This window comes from Ictidomys tridecemlineatus, unplaced genomic scaffold, assembly GCF_052094955.1.
Source record: "Ictidomys tridecemlineatus isolate mIctTri1 unplaced genomic scaffold, mIctTri1.hap1 Scaffold_55, whole genome shotgun sequence".
NCBI classification, from domain to species: domain Eukaryota; kingdom Metazoa; phylum Chordata; class Mammalia; order Rodentia; family Sciuridae; genus Ictidomys; species Ictidomys tridecemlineatus.
The window spans coordinates 696,417-721,641 of NW_027523660.1; the positions used below are offsets into that span (position 1 = coordinate 696,417).

The 25,225-nt window shown below is 48.5% G+C and overlaps 1 protein-coding gene across 21 annotated transcripts; it reads right to left on the reverse strand.

Moving 5' to 3' along the window:
• Window positions 1–326: 326 nt before the first annotated feature.
• LOC120888373 (uncharacterized) lies at window positions 327–25,128 on the reverse strand. Of its 21 annotated transcripts, none has more exons than XR_013433562.1 (6): window positions 24,933–25,128; window positions 10,085–10,307; window positions 9,431–9,538; window positions 3,780–4,389; window positions 3,416–3,526; window positions 327–1,779 (listed from the first exon to the last, which is right to left on the reverse strand). XR_013433562.1 is itself a non-coding variant. In XM_078036984.1 (6 exons), exons 3-6 carry the CDS (start codon window positions 3,425–3,427, stop codon window positions 808–810), a joined length of 333 nt encoding a protein of 110 aa, XP_077893110.1. In that variant the 5' UTR covers window positions 3,428–3,526; window positions 3,780–10,307; window positions 24,933–25,121; the 3' UTR covers window positions 327–807. The 21 variants fall into 21 exon arrangements, 3 of the variants coding, with proteins under 3 accessions (XP_077893110.1, XP_077893112.1, XP_077893111.1); XR_013433563.1 differs by having other exon boundaries at window positions 3,780–4,410; XR_013433555.1 differs by having other exon boundaries at window positions 327–848; window positions 973–1,055; window positions 1,706–1,779; window positions 3,780–10,307; window positions 24,933–25,122.
• Between the last annotated feature and the right edge of the window lie 97 nt (window positions 25,129–25,225).

Sequence of the window (25,225 nt, forward strand, 5' to 3'; positions counted from 1 at the left end):
AAATAACAATACTGGAGGCACAGAGACCATTCTCAGGCCAACTGCTTTCCAGGTCCCATCCAGCTCTAGGTTTAAAGAGCTCAGTAAATGTTCACTTCTGTCATACCATGTGATCTTGGTCCTATATTCCACTTTGTAAGAGTATGGTTATGCCCATTTTGATCTCATTTCTTCTTCATCCCTGTCTCCCTTTGAAGGTTCTTAGCATGTGTTCAAAGATTTCTTAATGGAATTCCAAGTCCCCCAGTGAGACAGGAGAATCACAGTGGCTTTTATCTGCCAGCATGGCACTTCCAGAGACTTACAGAAGAGACAAATAACACCAATGAAGAGAAACACAAATGGCATCATGTTTATTTCAAGATGTGTGTTCAGATATATGCACATGGCCCTTTCCCTGACACAATTTACATACACACACATAGAATCATACAATTACGTAAATTCACAAGTAAGCAGGGCAGTGGACGGAGGGAGGATTCAGCACCTTCTCATCACCACCACCCCACATCATGATCTTGACCCACTAGGTGCTGCAAACCCTCTGGATTTGCTATTGGGGGAAAATGACTACTTTTATGCAGGTGAATAGATGAACAATGGGGACTCGGTGGAAGCCTGTAGCAGTGAGATGCTACATCAGTCCCTGAGCATCCTTCCTCAGTCAGATCCTAGAACCAAGGCTTTACATCCAACAGGAATGCTGGAGGAAAGCATTCACACTGGGCAGGTGAAACACCGCCTGAGACCTGGCTGATAGAACTGTAAAGGAGCCAGTGCTTGGGGAGTCTCACCTTGCCTAGAGACTCAGCAGCCTTTGAGTAGCACCACCAGCACACGCTCGCCATCTGCTGGGCATGAAGGGGAAGTTCCATCAAACTCTGGTCCTGCTGGTGGCACAGCTTGCCCAGCAGGGCAGGATTCAGCCCTCTCTGTTCCTGCACACTTTGTGTTCCCAAAGTGCCTACCTACCTGTTTGCTTGTTAGCCCAGGAATAAGGTGGCACAGCTTTCGAGTGGTCAAAGGAGGACTTTCCAAATATGCTCAGCTCAATCCTAAGCACATGCAGATCTTGTTTATTGAAAAGCAGATTCTTAATCCATGTGCTTGCTGCGTGAGGTGGGGCACAGATTTTGCTTGTTGAACAAGCTCCCAGCGATGCTGATGCTGCTGGTCTGTGGACCATATTTTGAGTCGCAAGACTTTTAGCTCCTTGTTGGAACCCCAGTGACTCAACATCCCTATCACTACTCGGTGACCTGTCGAAGCTTAGCTTTCTTGCTGCTGGGAAGCCTTTTGTTCTACTTCCAGTTGAATCTGAGAACAGCTAGCAATAATGAAATAACTACCACTTAGATACCAGTAATATGCACCTGTCTCAGAGCTAAAAACTCAGACATTGTCTAATTCAATCTTTCCCCAAAGTTTCCTTTTATAAAGTAAGTGTTCCTATCCCCATTACATAGATAAGAAAATTGAGATCCAAAAAAGGTATGTCACATGGCCAGTAACTGGCAGATCTCATGTCCAAACTGAGGTCTGAGCTCCTCTGATTCCAAAGCCTGTGCCTAACCAGCCAGTCCCCAGCCTCCCATCAGAAAGCTTGGTGACTTTGTCTTGATTTAGTTCTGCTTGTTATATGAGGGTCTTTCCACCAACCCTCCCTCTTCAGCCTTAATTGTCCCACTTCCTGCTGTACCCTCACCCTGAGCTTGCTCGGTTGTAGTCCACTGGCTGGCAGAAGTAGTTACAGTCAGCCAGAAGCAAGGTGGCCATGAACTGGAAGGGAAAGGGAAAAAGCAAATTATCGAGTCATAAGGCCACTCCACCATGAGATCAGACACCAGGGCCCATGAGGCTGATTCTGGATTTGGTCATGTTCCCCACAGCACTGTCCCCCTCCAACCCCTAGTGATACTGGGTTAGATTTTGCTAACCCATACTATTCCCTGAAGTGGATAGATCAGAGACAGCATTTGCACACATCTCATTAGTCTCTATTTTTTTTTATGTGAGTAAACCATAGACCACAGATATGACTCCCCACATGTGAGATACTAAGTTAGGCAGTGAAGGGCCAGGGTGAACCCAAGGCCATCCACACATGTGCCCTGCCTCCAAGGAGCTCAGAGCCCCACAAAGAATGGAGGAAATAATCCTAATCTTTAAGGTTGTTACTACAGAAAGACAGAGGGTGTTCTGGAAGTCAGCAGAGATGCAAGAGTGAAGAGGCCTTTGGCAAATGGAGGGGAAGGAGAGATGGTTTTATGGTGGTGCTTGGCCTTGGGTCCTAACCCTGTGTGCTGGTGAGAGGATCAGTGGGAGGATTCCTACCCAGAGGAAGCAACTACAGCGACTGAGGGAGAGTCGTGTGGTCTAGTGAAGGGCCTGAGAGTTGTGTTAAGGAGCTTAGATTTGATTACTTATTGACTCGTTTGGTAGTGTTGTACTAATCACTTCTCCACACCATTCACAGGGACAAAACAAGGCAGATAAAAAATCCCCTGCCTCCAGGCTTTAAATTCTGGTCTTACAGGCAAAGGCAGCTCCTAAGTGCTTTAAGAAGGAAGTTGATAAGGGTGTGGCAGTGTTTGAAGTATGGGGGTGGGAGGCAGCAGAATATACTGTCATCACAATTTACAAGTTTCCCAGGACAAGTCTCCTGTCTGGCAAGTTATTTCTCACTTAATACCAGACATTCGGCTGGGCCTGCCTTTACAAACAGGAGTAGGACCCAGCCCTTTCCTTTGATGGACTTGCCATTGGGGAGGAGACAAACATGCCAGCCAGGCTCTCAGGGTGGGAGAAGAAGCACTGATCTGTGGTGTTGTGAATTTGTGTGGTGTAAATACTGCCGGGGATGACTTAAAGCTATTTAGCAAGACATCCCTGAACATGGACTTGGGAAGAGACCCACCAACCAGCGCTCCGCAGCTGGTGGAGTGGGCTCCAGCGGCCCGCTGCTGAGGTTAGAGGCCTGTAGCGAGAGTGTGGAAACCCAGCAGGAAGCTAATAGCCAGGCCTGGGAGAGAGAGGAAAGGCTTGCAGAGAGGAGACCACTGACCTGAGTTTAAAGGCTGTGTGGGCATTTGTCAGGGGGCCAGGGGAGAAGGGCAGCTGGGGTTGAAAGACTGGTAGAAAGACAGCGATGAGCCCAGCTCTGGGGGCCTGACCACACCCCTGTATGAGGAGGGAGGCCGGTGAGGACCTCTGCTCCTCTATTTAAGAAAATAGAGGACAGAAGTTGGTAACAGGGATGGAGAAGTGAAAGACCAACAGAATCCCAGCCCCTGCCTATGTCCCCGCCTAGGCTTTGGAACTTTTTGTGTCAGAAGCTCATGGCTTTATTTATCCTTTGGGCTCCCCAAGGAGTAACAGATGCTGGAACTCTGCAGAAAGCGCTGATCAGACTTACCTCATAAAACATATACCTTGAAAGAAGCACCAGGTCCAAGTTGTAGGCAATAAAGGGTTCTGTCAGCTCCAGAGAGTCCCATCAGGATGTGGAGCAGGAGCCCACCATCACCTGAAGGAGGCAGAGAACAACAAAGAGGGTGACAGGGAGCAGCCTGGGCACCAGGAACCAGGAATTTGTTTGTGAATCTCAAGAAGCAAAGGGGAGAGGTCACAGGCAGACTGGCCACCCACCTGCCCCGAGCCCTCCCATCAGCCAGCTCCAAGGCCCATTCATCCCCACCTCTTGTTTCCCAAGCATCTGACATTAAGGCTGTGGCAGGTGAGAAAAATGAAACCTTTCATTACACGATACCATCTCCTACCTCCACGACCTAAAGCCCAGGTATTTTTATTCCAAAGCTTTCCAGGGTACTGTCATCGTGAACACCTGTAAGTAGAAGCAAAATCTGGGTCTTGTCCAAAATCACCACCCCTTATACTTACTATTACCCACTGAGGGCCTGTAGAACCTGGTTCCTCAGTCTCCCCAGCCTGACCACCAGCCTCAGGGTCACCCCTCCATTCTTGCCTTCAAATGTTGACTATGACCACCCACCATTCACCACTGGGGAGACCCCATGGGCCACACTGGTATCACACCTCACACCCTTCCCTCCTTTATTTGGAATTTCTGGCCCCCGGCTGTGGCCTCTGAATTGCAGGGCCCAAGGGACAGAGATGAAGATACTGTGCATCAAGCCACAGACCGAGGGCACGAAGGTCTCCTAGTTTCCCTTTTCCTCTTCTCTCTTGCTCTGTGGGTCCAGATCTTTCTGAGCATCCCTGGCTTCTCCCACCTCTCACTGAGCCCAGCCACACCCAGCCCTTCAGAGCCTAACTTACTCCTGAGGCTCCTCCCGGGCTCCTTGGGGTCTCCTCTGGTCAGTGACTGAAGATGCTCTGGCTTCTCGGGGTCTTGCAGGCTGCTGCCGTCTGAGTGAAGAGTCCTCTGGGCTCCAGGGTACAGAGCTGACCTAAGGGCAGCCTCACCTGCCAGAAGCTCTCTACTCCTGTGCTCTGACCTGCTGTCAGCCCCAGCCCCTACACACACACACAAACACACACACACACACACATGCACAACCACACACATCCATGTCCATTCCCTCCTGGCTGGGCACTCTGCCCTTCTCACAGCCCAAGGGAGAAAGAGAATAAAAGGCACCCAGGAGTGGGAGGTAGCCACTAATAGGGCAAGGGATGATGGCGGCAGCTCTCAAGAGGGGACAGGAGGAACTCAGGTGGTCAGTACTATGGGGAGGTGACCTCAGAACACATGGCCTCACACTCCTCCCTCTTACCAAAGACACTTCTATCCGAGGAACACTATGCACTGGGACGTCACCTGCATCCCCAGGTTCGGCCACCCCCTATCACCTAAAGTTTAAGTCTTCCTCCTTTTTCTGTCACCCTTTTCCATATGGTGAAGTGTTATCACCTTTCTGAGCCTTCTGAGTCCTCTGCAAGCCCCCTCCCCACCACACTCTCCAATCGCTGATGGTCTAAAGGAGTACTGGGGTGACTGGAAACCCCAGGAACAACCCTCTCCTTCCCAGCCCCCTTCACCAAACTGCACCACTGAGAAATGATTAAAATGATTTGTCCAAATAGCCTCTCTCAGGTAACACCCTTCCCTGGCTTTATAAGAGATGAGGGAAAGAAACCATTTTAGAAGCCAGACTGCTGAATAAAGGAGTCCCAGCAGCCCCCACGTGAAATCGGACTCCACAATAATTCAAGGGCAGCTCCTAGAACCAGCTTCTTTAGAATACAGTGCCTTGTTTTCACCTTCTTTTAAATTTTTTTTTCAGTTGTAGATGGACACGATACCTTTGTTTTGTTTATTTATTTTTAGTAGTTGGACACAATACCTTTATTTTAGTTATTTATTTTTTATTTGGTGCTGAGGATGGACCCCAGAGCCTCACACATGTTAGGCAAGTGCTGTACCACTGAGCTACAACCCCAGCCCCTTGGTTTCCCCTTCTGACATGATGGCACCCTGTGGTCCTGCTAAGACTTATAAAGTCATTTGTATGTAAGCCCCAGATCACAAGCTCAGAGCCAGAAGGATTAAGAGACTGGGAAACTCTTAGGAAGAAAGCATTCGCTGACCACCCTCTCACCCAGCAGACACCCTCTGGACTTACAGATCATATAGACTAGGAAGGAGTTTGCTATAAACATCCCACAACCATAAATTAAGATTGGACCTGGATGCCTCCAGAGTTCGTCTTCCCCAGCAAAACAGCAAAAGGCACAGAAGCCGCCCCACCCCGTCCTTGCCCAACCAACCACATTCACAGAACTCACTGCAGCACAAATCCCTGGCCATCTGCTGAGTGAACAAGCCCCCTGTAGGGTCCTGAAGTTAAATAGGATACCTACTGGAGGGCCAGGAATTATATGTGCAAAAACTGGTACTGCAAGGAATCACACACTTCCACACCCATAACAACAGCCAGTGTTGATTACATCATCACCCTGTGTCATACATGATTCTAAACCCACATACACACTAGTGTATTTTATGCTCACAACAACCCTGCAAGGTAGGTACTATTGACACTCCCTTCTACTAATGAAGAAACCGAGGTACAGAAAGAGTAAGTAGCTTGTTCAGTATCACGCAGCTAATAAGTAAGGGCCAGGGTTCAAACTGAGGCAGTCTGGTTCCAGAGCCCATATGCTTAACAAGGATAGTACCCACTGAACTCTCTCTTCAATCTCTTGACATCATAATTTGTTTTATTTGGATTTAAAGAATCAAAGGGCAGTTTGATGCACATGAAAAGGAAGTCCCAATTTACCAGATCAAAGTAAAAATATTCTTGCTGGTTCTTACTACAATGTTATAAAGTAGCAATAAAAATCTTTCCTTCCTTCTGCCCACCCCCCCAGCTCCTCCCTCTCTCCCTCTTTCTTTCCTGATGTCCATCCATTCACCTAGAACAGAGAGGGGTTTGCAGACCCTTGGGATCGAGCAGTTCCTATGTAGGGAATGAGAGGTCTAGAAAATTGGCCAGTACCCAGCCCCATAGGAACTTTAAACAAAGTCCCTACTCTCCATTGGATTTTAGAAGAGCATCGCTACTCTGTAAACAATGTTGAAAACAGCCACTCTTGATAATGAAAATGAGCTGGGCGGTATCTGGCTCGCATTGATAAGTGCCAACAAGGAGGAAAGTAGTCCTCACCAGGCCCTTCTCTTTCTCCACCCAGGAGTGCCACCAGGGCACCACCCTCTGCCCCCACAGATCCTCTTGATCAAAACCCAGGGAAGTGTCTATCAAAATCAGGAAGGGCTGTGCCTCTCAGGGTTAAAGGTGCAGCCTCTATGGTCTCATAATTTTCAGGTATTGATCTCATCTTTAACTTCACTATATTCTTCACTCAATGTGTTCCTCTCACATAATTTAGTTCTTCCTTTGTTTCATTATTATTGTTGTAAGCTGCATCAAAATATTTAGAAAGGGACATGTGGGTAGCTGTCAAAATAAATAAACACATAGCTCTACAAGTATATTTTGAGCACCTACTAAATTTTGCTGTGGATCAAGTGGCTTATCCAGAGCCAAACCAGTAAGAGGGGTGAGGTCAGGTCATGTACAGACACCAGCTCCTCCAACAGCCCCCAGTACCCAGCTCTCTTGTGAATAGTCTGCTGAATGGTTCTGCTCATTTCATAAAAGTCCCTTAAGCAAATTTCCAATCACAACTCTGGACAGCTATTTCCCAGACTGAGGAAGTTACCCCTGAGTAGAATCTTCCAGAAGACCAGAGGAGGAGAACTGTGTGTGTGTGTGTATGTGTGTGCACGCGTGCGCGCGCGTGTGTGTGCGCATTTATGTTTGCAACAAAATTTTCTTCAAATAACTATGCTTATTTCTCTCTATGTACCTTGATCAGTTCCAATCCCCCAGCTGTACCCTCTTCTCTCCATTTCTTGATGGTGATGTCTTTCTTTAGAAAACAGTGAAAATGGGCAATAGAGCTAGAACCTGAGGGTCCTGGATGGTCCTGCTGGGAAGCAGGGGAGTGGAGGTCTGGCGCTGTGGGAAAAGGAAAGGGTGCTCTTTGGGTGCCAGGGTGGGAGCCACCCACTGTGGGGTCCCGGGAGGGGTGTTTCAGGATGCAAGAAGCAAGCCTGATCTCCTCTCTGCCCCGATGCAGCCCCAGTCTGCCAGTCAGCCGCTTTCTCCCTGGACCGCAGTAAACCTGGCAGATTGCACATCATCACAGGCCTCCTTCACCAGGTGCGGGGAGGAAGCAGCCTCAGACTTTAGTGGGTCACAATCCGCGAGCAGAAAGCTCATCTTGGGTCTGTTCCTGTTTTGCCTCTAGATGCTCCCAGGTCTTGATGCAGCGTGGGGAAGGTGCAGGGACCAGGCTGCGGGCACCCTCCCCCCCCCACCCAGTTAGCCAAGATGAGAGAGTGACTGTAAGGACTGCAGATAAGTGCCTCCCCCAGCATCCCGGCCAGCCTCACAGATGCCACAGTGGTCTTTGTGTGAGGTGGGCTATTACTAACCAGGATAACTAAATCATTCATTTCATTAGCAACAGAGTTTTGCAGATAATTGTGCAAGAGGCAATTATCAGTCATGCACATTCCAGGAAGGAGTGTGGTTGGCTGATTTTCAACAGAGCTGCCAGGGGAAATATGAGACATGGCTGAAACCACCGTGGGGCTCTCACCCCAAGATGAGCTGCTCTTCAAAGCTTGTGGCTTTATGGCTTTGAGCTGAGAGAGGAAGAGTGACAGACAGGAAAGCTGAGAGATGCAGAGAGAGAGAGAGAGAGGGAGAGAGAGGAGATCAGGCTTGCTTCTGGCACAAACGTTCCCAGGTGACCTTGATATTTCTTTCCTGTCTAGAAGAATAACCAACAACCAAAACCCATCATCCTTCATCTCTGCCCCTGTGGCTTTCACAGGCCTGCCTTAGCCATCTTCCTAAAACACTGATTTGATGAGGGAATGGAAAAAAATATTAATTGTCTGTAGGCTTCAAGTGCAGCACAGAACAGTGCCCAAATTCTCCTTGATTACATCAACATATAATGGGATAAATAAAATGCAGTATATTCGTACACTGGAAGACTACTCAGTCATTAAAAAGGAATGAAGAGCTGATACATGCTACCATGTGGATGAACTTGGAAAATACTCTGCTAAATGAAAGAAGTCAACCACAAAAATCACATATTATATGATTCCATTTATACAAAGTGTCCAGAATGAACAGATCTAAAGAGACAGAAAGTAGATTAGTGGTTGCCAGGAACTGGAGGGAAGAAGAAGGGAGGAAATTGGGTGTGACTGCTAGTGGGCATGAGGTTTGTTTTTGAAGTGATGAAGATGTTCTAGTATTGGTTAGTGATGATGGTCACATCAATCCGAATATACAAAAAGCCACTGAATTACATACTATAAAAGATGATCTTTATGGTTTATGAATTAAAAATGTCTTCTCTGAACCCAAGGCACAGGACACGGTGAAGGCTGCACTTAGCAGAGCAGGGAGAGCTCTCTGTTCCTGGGCACAGGCTCACAGCACTGTCCCCAAAATAGGACTCAACAGACCCCAATGAAGCTCAAGTCTTGGGGTCCCTTCCAGAGGATCGTGGAGCCAGTCAGCACACAAAACTAGCACTTATTGCAAGTTGGAAGGAGAGAGAAAGCACTCATTCTCTCTAACACTCCTCCCATGCGTTGGATAATCAGATTAGCTCAGAATCCTGAATGGCCCTTCTCCCCAGGCCTGTCCTCAATCACTCATGAGTGAAGGTCCTGGGGCTCTCAGTGTATTGCCACACAGACTGGCAAGTTTCCCCCAAGGGCTGGGCCAAGAAAATGCCCAATGAGATGTTTCTTTATTATTTGAACTCACTCCCACATCTCCAAATCCTGTCACTGTCTGATAAATCACTTGTCCAAAACGAATATTTTCTTAAGCATAGATTCCATGCTTACCTGTAAATTTCACAGTATTATATAAATGCTATTGGAGCATCTCTGAAACCACAACTATGATTATCCTCAAGGCACATTGGATGCAATTCCAGGAACTGTTGCTCTGTGCTGCAGGGAACAGACATTTACAGAGGGATGAAGCATACATTGGTGGCTCTGGTGAATAGGATAATATGGACTGGTGTGTGTGGTTTTAGATAAATGTGCTAAATGATTGGTTCTCGTTCCTCACAGCCACCCCTCGAGTGCCTCTCTGGCTCCGTTGCTCCATCTGAAGAGTGAGGGAAAATACTCGCTGGCAGAATTCTCTAGAACATGACTCACTTCTTCCATCACTGAAACTTTACCGTTGAGAAATGTTCTGATTATTATGATTTTCTTCTGCCTATTTATTTTATTTATTCTTATTTTATTTGGCTGTTTATTGAACTGAATTGGGAACAGAAGGAAAACTACCAATAAAGTCACTTTATCATTTTTGAGTATTTCTAAAGACCAATCTGGGGAAGAAAGGAGTTCAGCATCAAGAACAAAGTTTGGGGTCGTCTGTGGACTTGGGTCCCTACAACCCTGGCTGGTGGGACAGGAGCAGGCCCATGGTGTGAAGGGAGCATGGGTCAGAAGGACTTGGCCCCAGGTTTGTCACTCACGTACCCAGCAGTCCTGGGGAGATCCTGTTCAGGGCCTCCGTTCTCTACCGATGAAAGGAAGCATCTAGAACAGGTGACCTGCTCTAGGCTCCAGGCTGTCTTGCATCAGGGAAGCATTTGTTGACTCCACACCTACCAACCAAGAGGACAAAGTTTCGGAGCACTGAGTGGCTGTCCTCTCGTGTGTCACCTGTATGTAGAGGCAGCAGCAGGCTTACTGCTGAGATCTGTTGGGTACATACAGAAGAGGTGTGAGGATCTCATCTTCACCGAGGTCCCAGTTGCTTTGGTGGATAACACTATCTACACATGTCTGAGGAGGGCAAGCTGGGTGGGGACATGGGTGCATGTGGCCCAGGGATGCTGGGGGCTTAGTCAGGTTGCCTAGGACAACCCAGAAAACCCAGGTTCACAGAGGACCTCTGCCAGGGCTATAGGGCGAGTAGCATCACAGGGTCCTTCTGAGCTGTATGGCCATCTTCTTCCAATGGTCAAGCCAGGGCTGCTTAGCACCAGAACTTTCTCTCCCTCCCTAAAAGTACCCATTAAAATGCAATCCTCTGTGTCCTCCTCCCCAGCCTCCCACCATTCTGCTTTCTGCTCTATGAGCTTGATGACTCCAGGTACTTCACCTAGCTGGAACCACATGGTGCTTACCCTTTAATACCTGGCTTATTTAACTTAGCAAATATCCTCAAAGTCCATCCATGTTGTATAGAGTGTCAGTATGTCCTTTCTTTTTAAGACTGAAAAATATTCCATTGTATGTACACACACACACACACACACACACACACACACCATGTACACAACACTTTCTTAATCCTTTCATCTATTGATGGATATTCGGTTGATTCCATATCTTCACTAATATGAATAAAGCTGCAAAGGACATAGGAGTGGACATCTCTCTTTGTCATCATTTCCTTTGGCTATTACCCAAAATTGGATTGTTGGATCATATGATAGTTCTGGCTTTAATCTTTTGAAGAGACTCCATAGTGTTCTCCATGATAGTTGTACCAATTTGCATTCCCACCAACAGAACCCAAGGGTTACCTTCTCTCTGTGTCCACTCCAATTTTTGTTAGTTTCTGTCTTTGATGATGGTCATTCTCGTAGATGGAAGGTGATAACTCATGTGGTTTTGATTTGCAGATCTCTGATGATTAGTGATGTTGACTGTTTTGTTGTTGTAGTTCATTGATCTCTTGGCTACTGTAAGTCTTCTTTTGAGAAATATCTAATAAGGTTCTGTGCTCATTTTTTAATCAGATTATGTTTTCTTACTATTGAGTTGTTCAATTCCTTTTATATTTTAGATACTAATCCATTATTAAACGTCCGCTTTAGAAATATTTTCCTTTATTTTTCAGGTTGTCTCTTTCACTCTGTTGGTTGCTTTTTTTAATTTTGTTTTATTGTTTATTTATTTTTTTCTGTGCAGAATTTTTTTTAGTTTGATGCAATCCCATTGGATCTGTAGATCACTTTGGGTGATGGAGACATTTTTCACAGTATTATTACTTCCAATGACACAGGACACTTTCCCATTTGTGTTTTATAATAATTTTCAGTATACAGATCCTTCACTTCCTTGGTTAAATTTATTCCTAAGTATTTTATTTACTCAGGTCTTCTCCCTTTTATTCTTGGGCTAGGTAAAGGTTCATCTACTTCCTTTATCTTTTCAAACAACCAAATCTTAGCTTCATTGTTCTTTCCCATTGTTTTCTACTTTTTTCAATGATCTCTTTTCTGATATTTATTATTTCCTTCCCTTGGCTAACTTAGGGCTGGGTTTTTCTCTTTTTCCTTGTTTCTGTAGGTGTATGATTAAGTTGCTGGTTAGTGATGCTTTTGTTGCATCTCATAAGTTTTGGTGTGTTCTGTTTTTATTTTCTTTGTCTTAAAATGTCATTTTTATTACCCTTTTGATTTCCCTTTTTAAATTATTTACCTATTTTTTTTTTGGATGTGCAGTGCTTAGAATCAAACCTGGTCCTCACTAGGGAAGCACCACCCCTGATCCTCCTTTTGATTTCTTCTTTGCCCCACTGGTAGTCCAGAAGGACATCTTTTGATTTCCACGTTTGTGGACTTTAACTTTTCTGCCATTATTGACTTCTAGTTTCATTCCAATGTGGTTGGGAAAAATACTTGATAGGATTTCAATCTTCCTAAATGGGTTAAGAATTGTTTTGTGGTCTCATATATGATCTATCCTGGAGAATGTTCTGTGTGCACTAGAAAAGAATATGTGTTCTGCTGTGGTTGAATAGAACGCTCTGAGTTTGCTAGGTCCATTTGATCTATAATGTTAACTCCATGCTTTCTTTATTGATTTTCTGTCTGGATATTCTATCCATTATTGAAACTGGAGAGTTGAAGTCTCCTATTATTATTGCATTGCTATCTATCTCTTTCTTCTATTCTGCTAATATATTCTTTATATATTTAGTGACTCCAATGTTGGGCACATATATTTATGACTTTATCATTCTATAATGACTTTTTTTTTCTCTTGCAACAGTTTTTGTCTTAAAATCTGTTTTCTCTGATGTAAGTGCACTCACTTCTGTTCTCTTTTGGTTACTATTTCGTGGAATATCCTTTTCCATTTCTTCACTTTCAGCCAGTTGTGTATCCTCAAGACTGAAGTGAGTCTCTTGTAGGAATCATACTGTTGGATCCTGTTTTTTAAATATCCACTCAGCCCTTCTGTCAAACTTCTGAGGCTATATCAGCAGGAACTGTCCAGCACTGAGACTGACTGGGGCTCTCCTTCACCCCCACGCAGGGCACCTCTCTCCATAGTGAATGGCACAAGCTATGGAGAGGTTACAAGGATAATGTGAATCCACCTTCCCTTCCTCTCTAATGTGTCTCTTCCTATCCAGGCCTTGTAATCCCTCACCTGGATTCTTAGCTCTTGTGAAGGAATTTCTGTGTCTGGATGGTTGTTCAAATTCAAGTTTCAGTGATGGAAAGAGTGCTGCAAAGTCATCATCACCATCTTGCTGAGACCATTCCTTGTTGCCTGGCATGATCACCCACATGATCCCACTACCTAGAACCACACATACTTGGTAGACACTCCAGTAAAGCTTGCTGATTGAATGAATCCAGGTGATGACTCTATTTATTGTCTTACCTTGGATTTGTACTGGGTCATGCTGCTGGGCGTTCAGCAAGCTTAGCTGGGAGCAGCCAATGCCTTTCCCTCTATGGCCACTAGGGGGGCAGATGTGTCATGTGTTCAGGCAACACCAGTTGGTTTGGCGCCGCCTATAAAGTCACCTTGGGTGTCTGGGCAGAACAGAATACTAAATGGCTCTGTCAGGATCCGTCTACCTCACAGGTCACCATAGAGGTACGAGGTGCAGAAAGGGCATAAAATGCAAGTCCTGTATGCTCATGCTGAGTGCGAAGGGTGAAACTAGAGTGGGCTCCCTTTCTCTGCTGCCCCTGCAGTGGGGATCCCAAGTCATGTCACCTTTGGGGAAGATAGGCTTGGGATCTGCTTCCTCCATTTCACTCCCCAAAGTGAAAGAGGCAAGGATTCCTTACTAGAAAATTGCCAAAAAGTAGCAACAGGCCTGAGCAGTGGAACAGAAGGAAAAGGACCCCTTTGGGGGCCCATGAGTGGGTAGGGGTCAGGATAGGCAGGGCCAGGGCCAAGCTGAGCTTGTGTGTGAATCCTTGTCCCATCTCAGCTGATCCTCCAGGCACCTCTGGGAGGTGAGAATCATTAGTCCAAATTTTCACATCAGGAAACTGAGGGTCAGACTGGTTAGGAAACTAGTCCAGAGTCTCACAGCTGACATGGGACCAAGCCAGGCCTCCAGCACAGGGTAGGCTGGTTTCACAGTTTCTGCCCTGCTCCCCGTAGGACTGCCAATCAAGAGGAGACCAAGGCTTTGGAAATGAGCAAACTCTGGTGGTCTGGGGGAAGGTAGTGGAACCCCCAGGGGAGATCCTGGTTCACTGCTAAACATCCCTCAAATCTCATGTAATTCTCATAGACAGTCAGCAGAGGTGGGCAACTTAATCAAGGAAATAAGGAAAGTCAAGGAAACAGGAGTGGTCAGGTAAAGTGCACTGCCCAGGGCTGACCACTCATAAGCAATAAAATCTAGTGACTTTTTTTACTGGGGGTCAAGCAATGGAGGAGAACACATGCCATCCATCTCCTGAGTCCCAGGGGCACTAGACATGCTCAGGACTTCTCTGTTTCTTACTCTGGTTCCTCCTGTGTACGGTGGGAGGCAGTCACCTCCACTACCCTTCACCTGGTCTTCAAGATGCCAATTAGCCTGCTCCACTCAGGCCTCGAATGAAAAGGTTAGAGACATAAAGAAAACCAAACTGTGGGCCTAAAAAAAGAAGGGTGTAAATTCTGAGGTTTTTTTTTTTTTTTTTCAAGGATTTTGATAGAACATGAGGGCTTTTTGGTAGTAGATTTTGTTTTGTTTTGTTTTGTTTTTTGCAGTGGGGAGGCACAGGGTACTGGGGATTGAACTCAGGGGCACTTGACCACTAAACCACATCCCCAGCCCTATTTTGTATTTTTTTAAATTTTTTAAAATTTTTTTAATATTTATTTTTTAGTTGTAGTTGGGCATAATATCTTTATTTTATTTATTTATTTTTATGTGGTGCTGAGGACTGAACCCAGGGCCTCACACATTCTAGGTGAGTGCTCTATCACTGAGCCACAACCCCAGCCCCCCTATTTTGTATTTTATTTAAAGACAGGGTCTCACTGTGTTGCTTAGCACCTCACTTTTGCTGAGTCTGGCTTTGAACTCATGATCCTCAGCCTCCTGAGCTTCTGGGATTACAGGAGTGCAGCACTGCACCCGGTGAACAATGAGTTTTCATAGAACAAATGCTAAGTATTTTCCTTTTTTCTTCTTTCCTCCTCAACCCCTACTCATTTTGATTCCAGGAAACAAACAGAATCAGCCGAGCGCTGGCCCCATGCTAGGCAGGGGTGAGGCCAGGGGTGGGGAAGCTGGGCCCCCGGATGGGAAGAGCAGCAGCACACAGGTTAGGTGAGAGTGAGGGTCATGCTGGGACACGTTCTTTCCACTTGGTAGCTATGAGTGACCTCAATATTGGGACGAGGCTGTCTGAGGAAAAGTCTCCCATGTCCACCATGGGCTCCTGGTCGGAGAAAGTGACAGGGCACCTGGAGCCACAGAGTCCTCACTTTCTTAGGGCCAGGTTTATGTTTCCAGGTGATGAGATGGCGATGGGGCTCCATCTCCCTGTGCCAGTTCCCTTCCTGTGGGCTCACACGGGGAAGGGACAGGTGGCAAGGGACCGTGTCCTCCTGCCCCATTAACTGACAGGCATCTCTCCTGGATAAGAAAACATGGATTTCTTTATCTGAAGCACATGCTCGGACCCCTGCCTGCTCAAGCCAGCACCACTGCTTCTCCTACTGCACCTGCAAGAAAGCTTTCTTCAGCTGATTCTCCTTCTCTAAGGCTCTCAGAGGTCTCCAAGAGTCCTCCTGATCACAGAGGTCAGCAGCTCCCAGCCCTATTCTCCCTAATTAACTGGAAAAGGGAAGATCAGGTCATCACGGATCAGATGGTCAGGAGCACACAGGTATCCCACTTCTCGGTCCAGGTCTTGCTCCTGAGACAGAGGTTACTGCATTTTAAGGATGGGTTTTCATTTTAAACTTTAACACAAAATTTTCCTTTGTGTAATGGCTCGGATGGGAGGTGTCTCCCAAAAGTTGCTGACACGTAGTGGGTGCCCCCAACACAGCAGCGCTCAGGAACCTCCACAGGTGCAGGCTGTTGTTGCTCCCAAGTGTGATGATCTGTGATCCTCCTTCTCTTGCCAGAGGATTCTCTGACCCTGACAGAAGCAGTGCCAGCCTCTGATGTGGGGAAGAGGGGAAGAGAATGCAGATGGGAACAGGGTAGAGCCATCAGTGTGACCCCTTGAAGGCCCTTCAGCATATGAAATCAGTAGCCAATTAGAAAACTAAGCTTCAGGTGGCTTCTGATGGGGCTGGACGCAGATGATAGGTACTCTGCTTCCTGTGTGTTATGGCTTGGGTGTGAGAGGTCCCCCAAAGGCTCCCAGGCGAGGCAGTGTGAGAGGGTTCAGAGGGAAATTACGGGGTTGTGAGAGCCTTAACCCAGTCAGTGAGTTAATCCCCTGGTGGGATTCACCGAGTGGGAACTAGAGGCAGGCGGGGATGTCTAGAGGAGGTGGAAATTGGAGGGCGTGGCTTTGGTATATATTTGTATCTGGAGAGTAGAGACCTTGCTCTCTCTGCTTCCTGGTCATCATGGGAGCTGCCTTCCTCTGCCCTACTCTTGTGCCTTGGTGGTCAACCTCGCCTGGAGCCCCGAATGGAATGGAACCTGGTGTCTATGGACTGAGACCTCTATAACGGTGAGCCTCCAAGTAAACTTTTCCTCCTCTACAATTGTTCTGGTCAGGATCTTTTAGTCACAGCAGGAAAAAAAAAAACCTGACTAAAACACTTTGTGACCCAAAGCTTCAGACCACTGCCACCAAAACTCTGTCTACCCCAGAGGTCATGGAGGGCAAAGAGCACCAGGCCTGATACCATGAGAGGGGTTCCAGACAGGGGAAGGGAGCTCACAGCAGAACCTGGGCATCTTCCCAGGGGCTCTGTGGATGGTGCCCCTGGTGCTGGGCATCAGCTGCCTCAGCAGGCAGCCCTGGGGCTGTGCTGTGGAGAGCCAGGGCTGAGAGGTGGATGTTGTTCCTCCAAGGGCTCCTGTGTTGAAAACTCAGACCCCAGGTGACAGTATTGAGAGGGGTCTGGTGGGAGGTCCAGGGTCAAAAGTGATTAAGGGATCTCCCAGGGAATTCTGATTACTTTGTTTTTCCCCATTGATTCTTTTTAATTATACATGACAATAGAATCCACTTTGACATGATTATAAAAGCATGGGATATATCTTGTTCTAATTCCAACCCCAGTACCTCTTCTTTTCCTTCCCTCTCTCCACCCCTGGCTCCCTTCCCTATATTGATCTTTCTGCCATTTACCCATAGTTTGTTTTTAATTAATTTCTTATGGATGTACTCACTGTCTGATTAGTACTTGTGAGAGGATTGTTATAAAAGCTGAGCATTACCCCCATCCTACCTCTGTCTGGCTCATTTTGAGATGTGATCCTCTCCTGCTCCCACCCCACATATGCTCCCATGGCCTGCCAAGGGGACTTCACCAGAGTCTGCTTTGTGCTGCTTGGACTTTCAACTCTAAAACTGTGGACTTAGTAAACCTCTCTTCTTTATAAAATTATCCTTCCTCAGGTATTTTATTCTGGCAATGAAAAGCTGACCAATACAACCAAGTTCTAGAGGTGAAACTTATTTGCCTGGCCCAGAGTGTACCTGGGATGCATGGAGTTTTGATGAAGCATACAAGTTCTACACTTCTTCACCCCAAAGTCAGAGAGAAAGAGGTCCAACCAATCTCCAGACCTAAGCAAACAATTTCTCCTAAGGAGCCTCATCTATAGCAATAGGAAATGCCCATGGGTGACCTGCTCAAGTGATTCTATGACATTTAGCACTGGTATGTAAGTTGTCCACAAAATGACCCCAACTATGATAGGCTACTTTGGAAGTCTGAAACTCATCAACACTTGACAAGCACACTTTGAATGTATCCAAGGAGAGAATGGCAGGTTCCTTGAGTCATGAAAACTTAAGTGAGTCTCATCCTCAGGGATTTCTTAGAGTGGCCATTGTGTGAGCTCACCCAACGTCTTGTTCTCTCTCCTCCCTGCCTCAGGTGCATAACCCTCCTCACCCTAGAATGTTCAGGTGGGAGGAGGCCTTGTTTAATTCCCTCATATCCCATGCACACCCAGACAGGGCAGGGGCCAGGCTCAAAAGTTCACACAGGACTCAGAGTCGGAGAAGAGATGGGAGCATAATCCTGCTCTCCCCAGACACACTCTTCTGACCTGTCAATTCCCATCTTTCCTTTTCTGTCTCCCTTTACTTCCACCTCTACCTCCTGACCTCCACTGAAGTGGTCTTTCCTCTTCCTTCCAAAAAGCATGAGAACGGAAGGACATAAAGAAGCAGACAAATAAAAAGATGGGGAGAGGAATCAAATTAACATTTTATATAAAATGTGCCATTCCACATCAGAGCAAATCCCTAAAAGATGGAAAATGTATTGCCTTTCTGTTCTGTATGAAATGATTGAGGGTGCTGTGGAAGGAAGAGTGAAGACGTTCCAGACCCTCCGCCACTGTTTGTCTCCTGCATCACATGTGTGTGCAGATATATACTCATGAAGCACGAGGCTGGGGGAAGTCAATTGACCTATGTCTTCCCCAGAGAGAGACCTTCAGAGTATCACTCATGGAAGCAAAGGACTTATAACTGTTGCAGGAAGGTATAAGCCCAGCCTCCAGGGTCACATAATAAAACTCCATTATAAACAGATTTTAGGAAGACAAAGCCCAGAGAAGTGAAGACACTTGCCTAAAGCCATCAGAGGAAGTTAGTTCCAAATCCTAGGATAGAAATCTGCTCTCCATGTACTGTCCAATGGAGTGATTAGTACAGTTTAGGTATGATTTTTCCCGTGTTTTCCACTGGTGGGCACCAAAATCTTTAAAATAAAATGAAAACAGAATGGAAAAGACAGAGTAGAATAGAATAGAATAGAATAGAATAGAATGAGGTAGATGAAATTAGAAGGCAGGATAAGTGTTATTTCCCAAAGCATGTGTTTCACATGTATGCCCATGTGGGCACATGGACACACATGTATATTCACTCACATGTACACAGGTGTGTGCCCTCTGTGTCAATGGATCTGCATCACAAAACATTTGAAGGCTACTAGTTTAGCCTGGAGGTAAAGTATATAGCCCTGGTTCAAATCCTGGTTCTCAGTAAACTTTTGGACAATTGATTTTACCTTTCTGAAATTTGGCTTTCTATAAATTGAGGATAGTGATAGAGTCTATCTAACAAGATGCAGGAAGTGGACAGACACAATCCATGTAAGGTGTGAATCCAGTTCAGGACACCATGACATTGTGACACTGTAAATGCCAACTATTAAATACACACAGGCTGGTGTAGATGTGCGTGTGGGCATAGACATGGGATGTCCAGGTAGGTGTGAACAAAGGGGTAGGTGTAGGGAATGTATCTACACATGCATATAAAGGATCCAAACTCCAAGTGAAACAAAAGACCCCAGCAGTCGGTCCCCATAAAGACGCCAGCTATGTGGGAGGAATCAGTGATACTAAAAGAGACACCTGTCCACGAGTAGGGTACGCACCTGAAACCCATCATTCCACCATCCGTGTTCAAGTGCTGCCTGGTGCCTGCTTATATAAGCGTGTTTAAAGGGTTGGTTCCCTCCACAGGAGAATGGGCAGTTTGGGGGTCACCTGATCAAGAAGGGGAGAAGGGGAGATCCTGAAGATGAATCTCGCCTCCTTACTTACTTTGCAGGGCTTAGGGGTCACTGTCTTCCTCCATTAGCTGCTTTCTCCCAGGACAGCTGGAGAAACGAGGGACTGGGGAATTTGCTGCCTTGGGAGACCCGCAAGGGGGAGAGCTGAAGGGCAAGGATGCTGCTGCTGTTGCTGCTCCGTGGTATTTATCTATTTTCTGTTCACGAGTAAACTCTCAGCCCCCTGAGGAAGGATGGAGTTGGGGGAAGGATGCGGAGCTTGGAATCTTTTGCATCCAGGGACATGAGTGGGATTTTATATTTAGCGGATGACTCACCTCCAAGCTCATTAGTCACTGCCTCCCAGCTCCATTCTGGCAGGCGGGATGCTGGGGAGCTCAGTGGGGTGAGATCAGACAGGATGTTGGGAGAAAGAGTGAGAGAGCTCCGGGGGGAAGAGACTGGGAGACCCAAAGGAGAGGAAGGGAGATTAGGGCCCCAGAGCTGAAAGCACAGAGAAAGTCAGACTCAGCAGAGAAGTTCCAGGGCAGCAGGGGACATGGGCTCAGCATGGCCTCATGCACCCCGCCCCAGGGGAGGGAGAGAAGATGAGGGCAAGGCCCAGGACACCTGGATCGTTTCCAGCCCTCCAAGTGGTCATCTCTCGCTCTGCAGGATGTTCATGTGCTCAGGCCTCCTCTATGGGCTGCCCACAGCAATGACTGTCTAGTGGACAGTCTAGCACAGTGTAGTGGCCAGAGCAGAGTGTCCCTAGGCTGAAACTGGGTCAGAGGCTTAAACAGGGCAGATAAAGACAGCATTGTGAAGGATGCTCTGTGTCATGAGAGGGAAAGGAACCTGTGGGGTTTAGGGCCAAGGATCTCAGCATGGACTCGGGCCACCTGTGTCAGAAGACCTGGAGAATTCCAGCACCTTGAAGTGCTAGCCCCCATCCAGGCCCTGTTCCACCTGACTTCCTCTGGGCGGGTCCAGAGACGCTGCCCTCACGGAGTGCAGGTGCTTCTCAGGCATATTCAGGGGCAAACCCCAGGTCTACTGCTGCATTGCAGCCTCCAGAGGCTCAACTTCTAGTGGACGTGGGATGGGAGCAAGCTGATGGGCTTCTCTGAGCCTCAGTTTACCATGAGAAATGTGAGGTGCCCATTTGAAAAGGATTGTTTGGATTTTTTCAATAAAGGAAAGGAATATAAAGTTAGCTTATTGTGTTTTTTTTTTTTTCTCCAGAAGAAATCTACATACTTCTTCACAGAACGGGGTCAGGCCACGGGAGAGAAAAAACAAACCCGACCAGATCCCCAGCTTCAGCAATGGCAGATGTTGTCCTGAAGCAGACTCCCTTTCTCACTACGGCCCTCATGGTAGGTATCTCACTGCCAAGGACAGGAGAAAGAGGCTGAGCTGTATCCATGGCTGGGCAGCCATCACTAACTGTCAGGACTCGAATTCAGGCCCAGAGCCCACATGTGACAGCCCTTCCAACCATCACTTCCCTCTGTACTAGATTCCTCCAGGTCACTTAACAGACCTACCAGGCCCTTGCAAATATAGTCAGGTATCAGCTTTGCCCTCAGCCAGCGCCTCTTCGTTCTCCCTTCTATCCATCATGCCCCTAATTTTGAAAAGGCTCCTTTAGGTTCTCCCTGGACTTTTGGCTCATTTCCTTTAATTCCTGGAGCTTTGTAAAGCTTTATAAAGTTTCTTCCTGACATTCGTGGCTTTCCTGGACTCTGGGCTCCTGAGAGCCAGGATTGTGACTTTTCACTTTTCTGCATTTGTCATAACTTAAAGATCTGTACCCAGAGAAATAGCCCTCATTGACAGGTAGACAAGCCAAGCATCGAGCGTTCTGGAAGGGCCCCAGCTAGAGCTACACATCCCACCTCAAGTCTTTGCTGCCTTCTGCTATCCGTAGAGGTGACTGGTGCTCCTCGTCTGCCAGGGGCGGCTGCTGGCAGGAAACGAGGGCTCACCCCTCAACACAAAGCGACAACATCCTTACTTACCCCAAACCTAGCAATGCAAGGAAACATGAGTAACCCGGTTACCAGACAGGTGCTGGCCATCCAAGTGGCTGAGGCGCGACTGTGGCCTGGCATGCGGCCGTCCTCCTACCTGCAAACGATAACCTTGCCCCTCGTGTTTTTAATGGTGTCCGCACCCATTGTGTCCTCACAATGGTACCCCAAGAAGCGGAGCAATCTGCCCCCCTTGGTAGGGAAGGTGCACAGACAGGGAGGGTGGCTGACCCAAGGTCACACAGCAAGTTGGTAGTTCAACAGGATTCAAACTTGGGCCCTGGACCTGTCCTCAGCTCCACCACTGGGAGTAAAGATGACCCGCAGCTCTCAGGCCCCCGCTGGGAATGGGCAGAGGGGAAGCTGGGCTGGTCTCCTTCCCCGGAGCCTGCCTGTCTGGCTCACGTCTCAAACATCCAGGCGATGGGTGCCTGTCCTGGCACTGTGCCCTGGCAGCCTCACACACCTCTCTGTGCCTGATGTTGGGTGGTCTGAGGACAGCCAGAGGCAGGGGGTACAAAAAGCCACCTCATCCCCAGCCTGCACGGAGGTGGGGTGGGTCCACTGAGGTTTTTTTTTCCTTTTTAATAATGTTATTATATTTTTATGCCTTTATTTTATTTATTTTTAGGTGGTGCTGAGGCTGGAACCCGGGGAGCGCTCCCCCAGGAGCCCCAGCCCAGCCCCTCCACTGAGTTTTAAGATCAGTGCTGACTCCCTGCCACGTGGGAGAGACCTGGTGGGGAGCGGAGCTTGGGGGAGTCGGGCAGCAGAGCAGGAAGCAGCCCACTCGGTCTGCCAAGGAGCCCCATCAGGACCCAGGGGAACCTTGGCCACGCTGGAGGGGAAGGGTACTAGACTTCAGTGTCCACAGAGCAGGAGATCAGGGGCAAACGCTGTGGCAGTCCTGAATCACCCCCACTTCAGGAATGATGGCCCAGGGACCCCTGTTTGGGGGAGAGCTAAATGACAGGGGCCAAGGAAGCCTGTCACAGGTGGTGTGTCAAGGACCCACCCTGGGGCCTCCACTCAGCCTGCTGCAGCCTGCTCTCTGCCCCTGCACCCCTCTACCTGTTTCCCCCCCTCTTCCCGGCTCCCTCACACACTTGCCAGGCCAGCTCCATCCTGGGCTTTCAGAGTTCCATGTCACTCAGCTCCTATGTCACCCAGGTCCCCGAACTGGGATGAATTTTCCAATTCACATGCCACCTGCTCAGTGATGCCTTCTCTCATCTCTCCAGCCAGAAGTCAGCCCTCTCCTGGTGTGATACTGCCACCTCTCCTAAGGACATGCCACATAGCCTGAGGACCAGGTAGACATTGAAGGACTGCTCTCCTAACATGGTATTTCAGTTTTTTCTTCCCCTGCACAAGGTTTGGTATATAATAAGTGTTCAATAAATATCTGTTGAATGACACACAAAATATTATCTACATATCATTGTCCTCTTCTCCTCATATCATGATAAACATTAATCCTTCTTCCAGACTTTCAAACAGGTCAGACATTAGGTAGAACTTCCCAACCTGAGCTCAAGGTTGTAAAAGTAAGGAAACTAAGCTATATCCAAGCAAAACATTCTCACTTGGGTTATCTCAACCAATTTCCAAGTCATCCCTAGAAGATAAGACTTATCATCTCCTGTCATTGATGAGCCAAGTTGTAACCCAGGGAAAATGGTGCAACTTGACCAAAGTCCCTGTGGGGAAGTAGAGGAGCTGGAACTCGAACCCAGAACTGTTTGATGCCAGAATCTGGAATCTTCCTGATGGGCTGGGAGGCTTCTCAGATGTGAGGTTCTGGAAAGTGTCACCAAGGCAAGGTGGGGACCTCTCCCTCTTCCTCTTTATGATGGTTTTTAAGGAGGAAAAAAGACTTCCTTCCATGTAACTTAGGTCAGAGTGGGCTTGAAGGCACAATGGGTGACATGATCTCACAGACTTACCTTCTTTTATGACTCATATTTTAAGACTTTGAATCAAGTGCTGGTCCCCGGGTAATGCACCCTAACAGTGAAACTGACCAAGCAAAGCATTCCTGTGGGATTCTTAAATCAGAGGTACGTGGAGTCCAAGACCGTGTCTGGGTGCTCTGGCAGGTAGAATAAAGCCACAGTTCTCTAAAGAGGTAGGTGGTGGTACACAGGAGGAAGATTCTAGTTGGTGCATAAGGAAGAAAATTCTAGAAGTGACTGACAGGGAAAGGGAGTTTGCAAGGAGTCTCTTGGAGCTGAGCAGAGCAGGGAGTGATCCTGGGTAGTCACTGGGGGCTCTTCAGCTGTTCCCAATGTGCCCCTCAGTCTTGGTAGCAGCATCACAAGAGAAATAGAAGAGCTGCATCCCAGGGACTGGCATCCACCATCACTGGCACGTGCTCTCCTGGGGCCTGACCTGATGCCTTGTGCCTACTGCAGAGGGCACAGGACCTGACTGGTAGGTGACAGAATCAGAGGTACTTGTCCCTTGGAAAAGGGCCAAAGAGAAGCAGGTGGCCTCTTCCTGGTGATGGAGAGGAAATCTCCAGGCCCTGGAGAGGTGACCAGAGGCCTTGGCTCTGGGCGGAGCCAACTCCCTCCAGACAAGGACCATGTTGGATCAGCCTGGACCAAAAGGATTTCCCTGAGGGCTTCAGAGACCCCCATGAAACTTCCTCCCCTCGGTCCCACTTTTCTCTGGTGCCTCTGCCCATCCCTGCCAGCACCTGGCCCCTCCTCTGAAGACTTGCTGGGAGACGCTGGGGAGACCAGACCTCTGGACGTGGAGCCTCCAAGTGCCCCTGGTCTCTGACAGCCTCCAACCTGGCCTGGCCACAATCACCAACCCTTATGCCACAGCGGGATCAGCAGTCTCGGAGTGTCCCAGTCTAGCCCTGCGAATGCTCACGGTGCAGCCACACACCACTTCCCAATGGAGCCCCAGAACGCCCCCAGATTTCCGGACACTCAGGTCCAGGTGGATTCAGAGCCTCAGAATCACCACCACCCTCAAACCCGACCCAGCCCGCTGCCAAGGGTCTGCATGCCAAGCAGGGTGAAAGGACTTCCGGATGCCCCAAATCAGACCGCCCCAACGGTCCCCAAGCCGAACCGGCCACCGCGAGTCCTCCCCACCCAGCCCGGGCCGGCTGCCCAGAACCAAGCTCCGCGCCACCAGCCTCAGGCCATGAAGCCAGCGCGGGGCGTGGGGACCGGGGCGAGCCGAGCCCTGCCCGGGCGCCCCTTGGCTCCACGCTCCCGAGGGCCGAGGGCCGAGCGGGGGCTGCACTGCAGTGGGCGCCCTGCCCCCGCGAGTAGGGCGGGCCCAGGTGCCATCCGCGGCGGCCGGCGGAGACCCTCGAGGCTGGACCAGAACAGTGCGCAGGCTGGAACCGCACTCACCATAGCGCGCGTGCTCGGCTCTGGCCCGGCTCGTGGCTCCAGCTCCGACTCCGGCTCTGGCTCCCAGCGCGCTGCGCAGCTCGGACGGCGCGGCTAGTTGGTCCCAGCCGCGCGCCTAGCTCCTTGAGGGCGAGTGCGCGGCTCTGGCACCCACTCCCAGGAAGGCGGGGCCCTCCACGGGCCAATGGCGGGGCGCAGGAGCCCAGGCCCGGGCGGCGCAGCCAATCACACGCGGAGGCCGGACTGCCCCTCCCGCCCCCCCCCCGCCCCCGCGAGCCCCTTAACCCTTGGCG

What these genes read in the sequence shown, in the direction of transcription:
- LOC120888373 (XM_078036986.1), bottom strand. An exon ending in TACAACCGAGCAAGCTCAGG is followed by an intron (nt 1,176 to 1,705) that starts GTGAGGGTACAG and finishes TATGGTCCACAG; the next exon opens with ACCAGCAGCATCAGCATCGC. An exon ending in CTGGGCTAACAAGCAAACAG is followed by an intron (nt 852 to 972) that starts GTAGGTAGGCAC and finishes CTTCATGCCCAG; the next exon opens with CAGATGGCGAGCGTGTGCTG.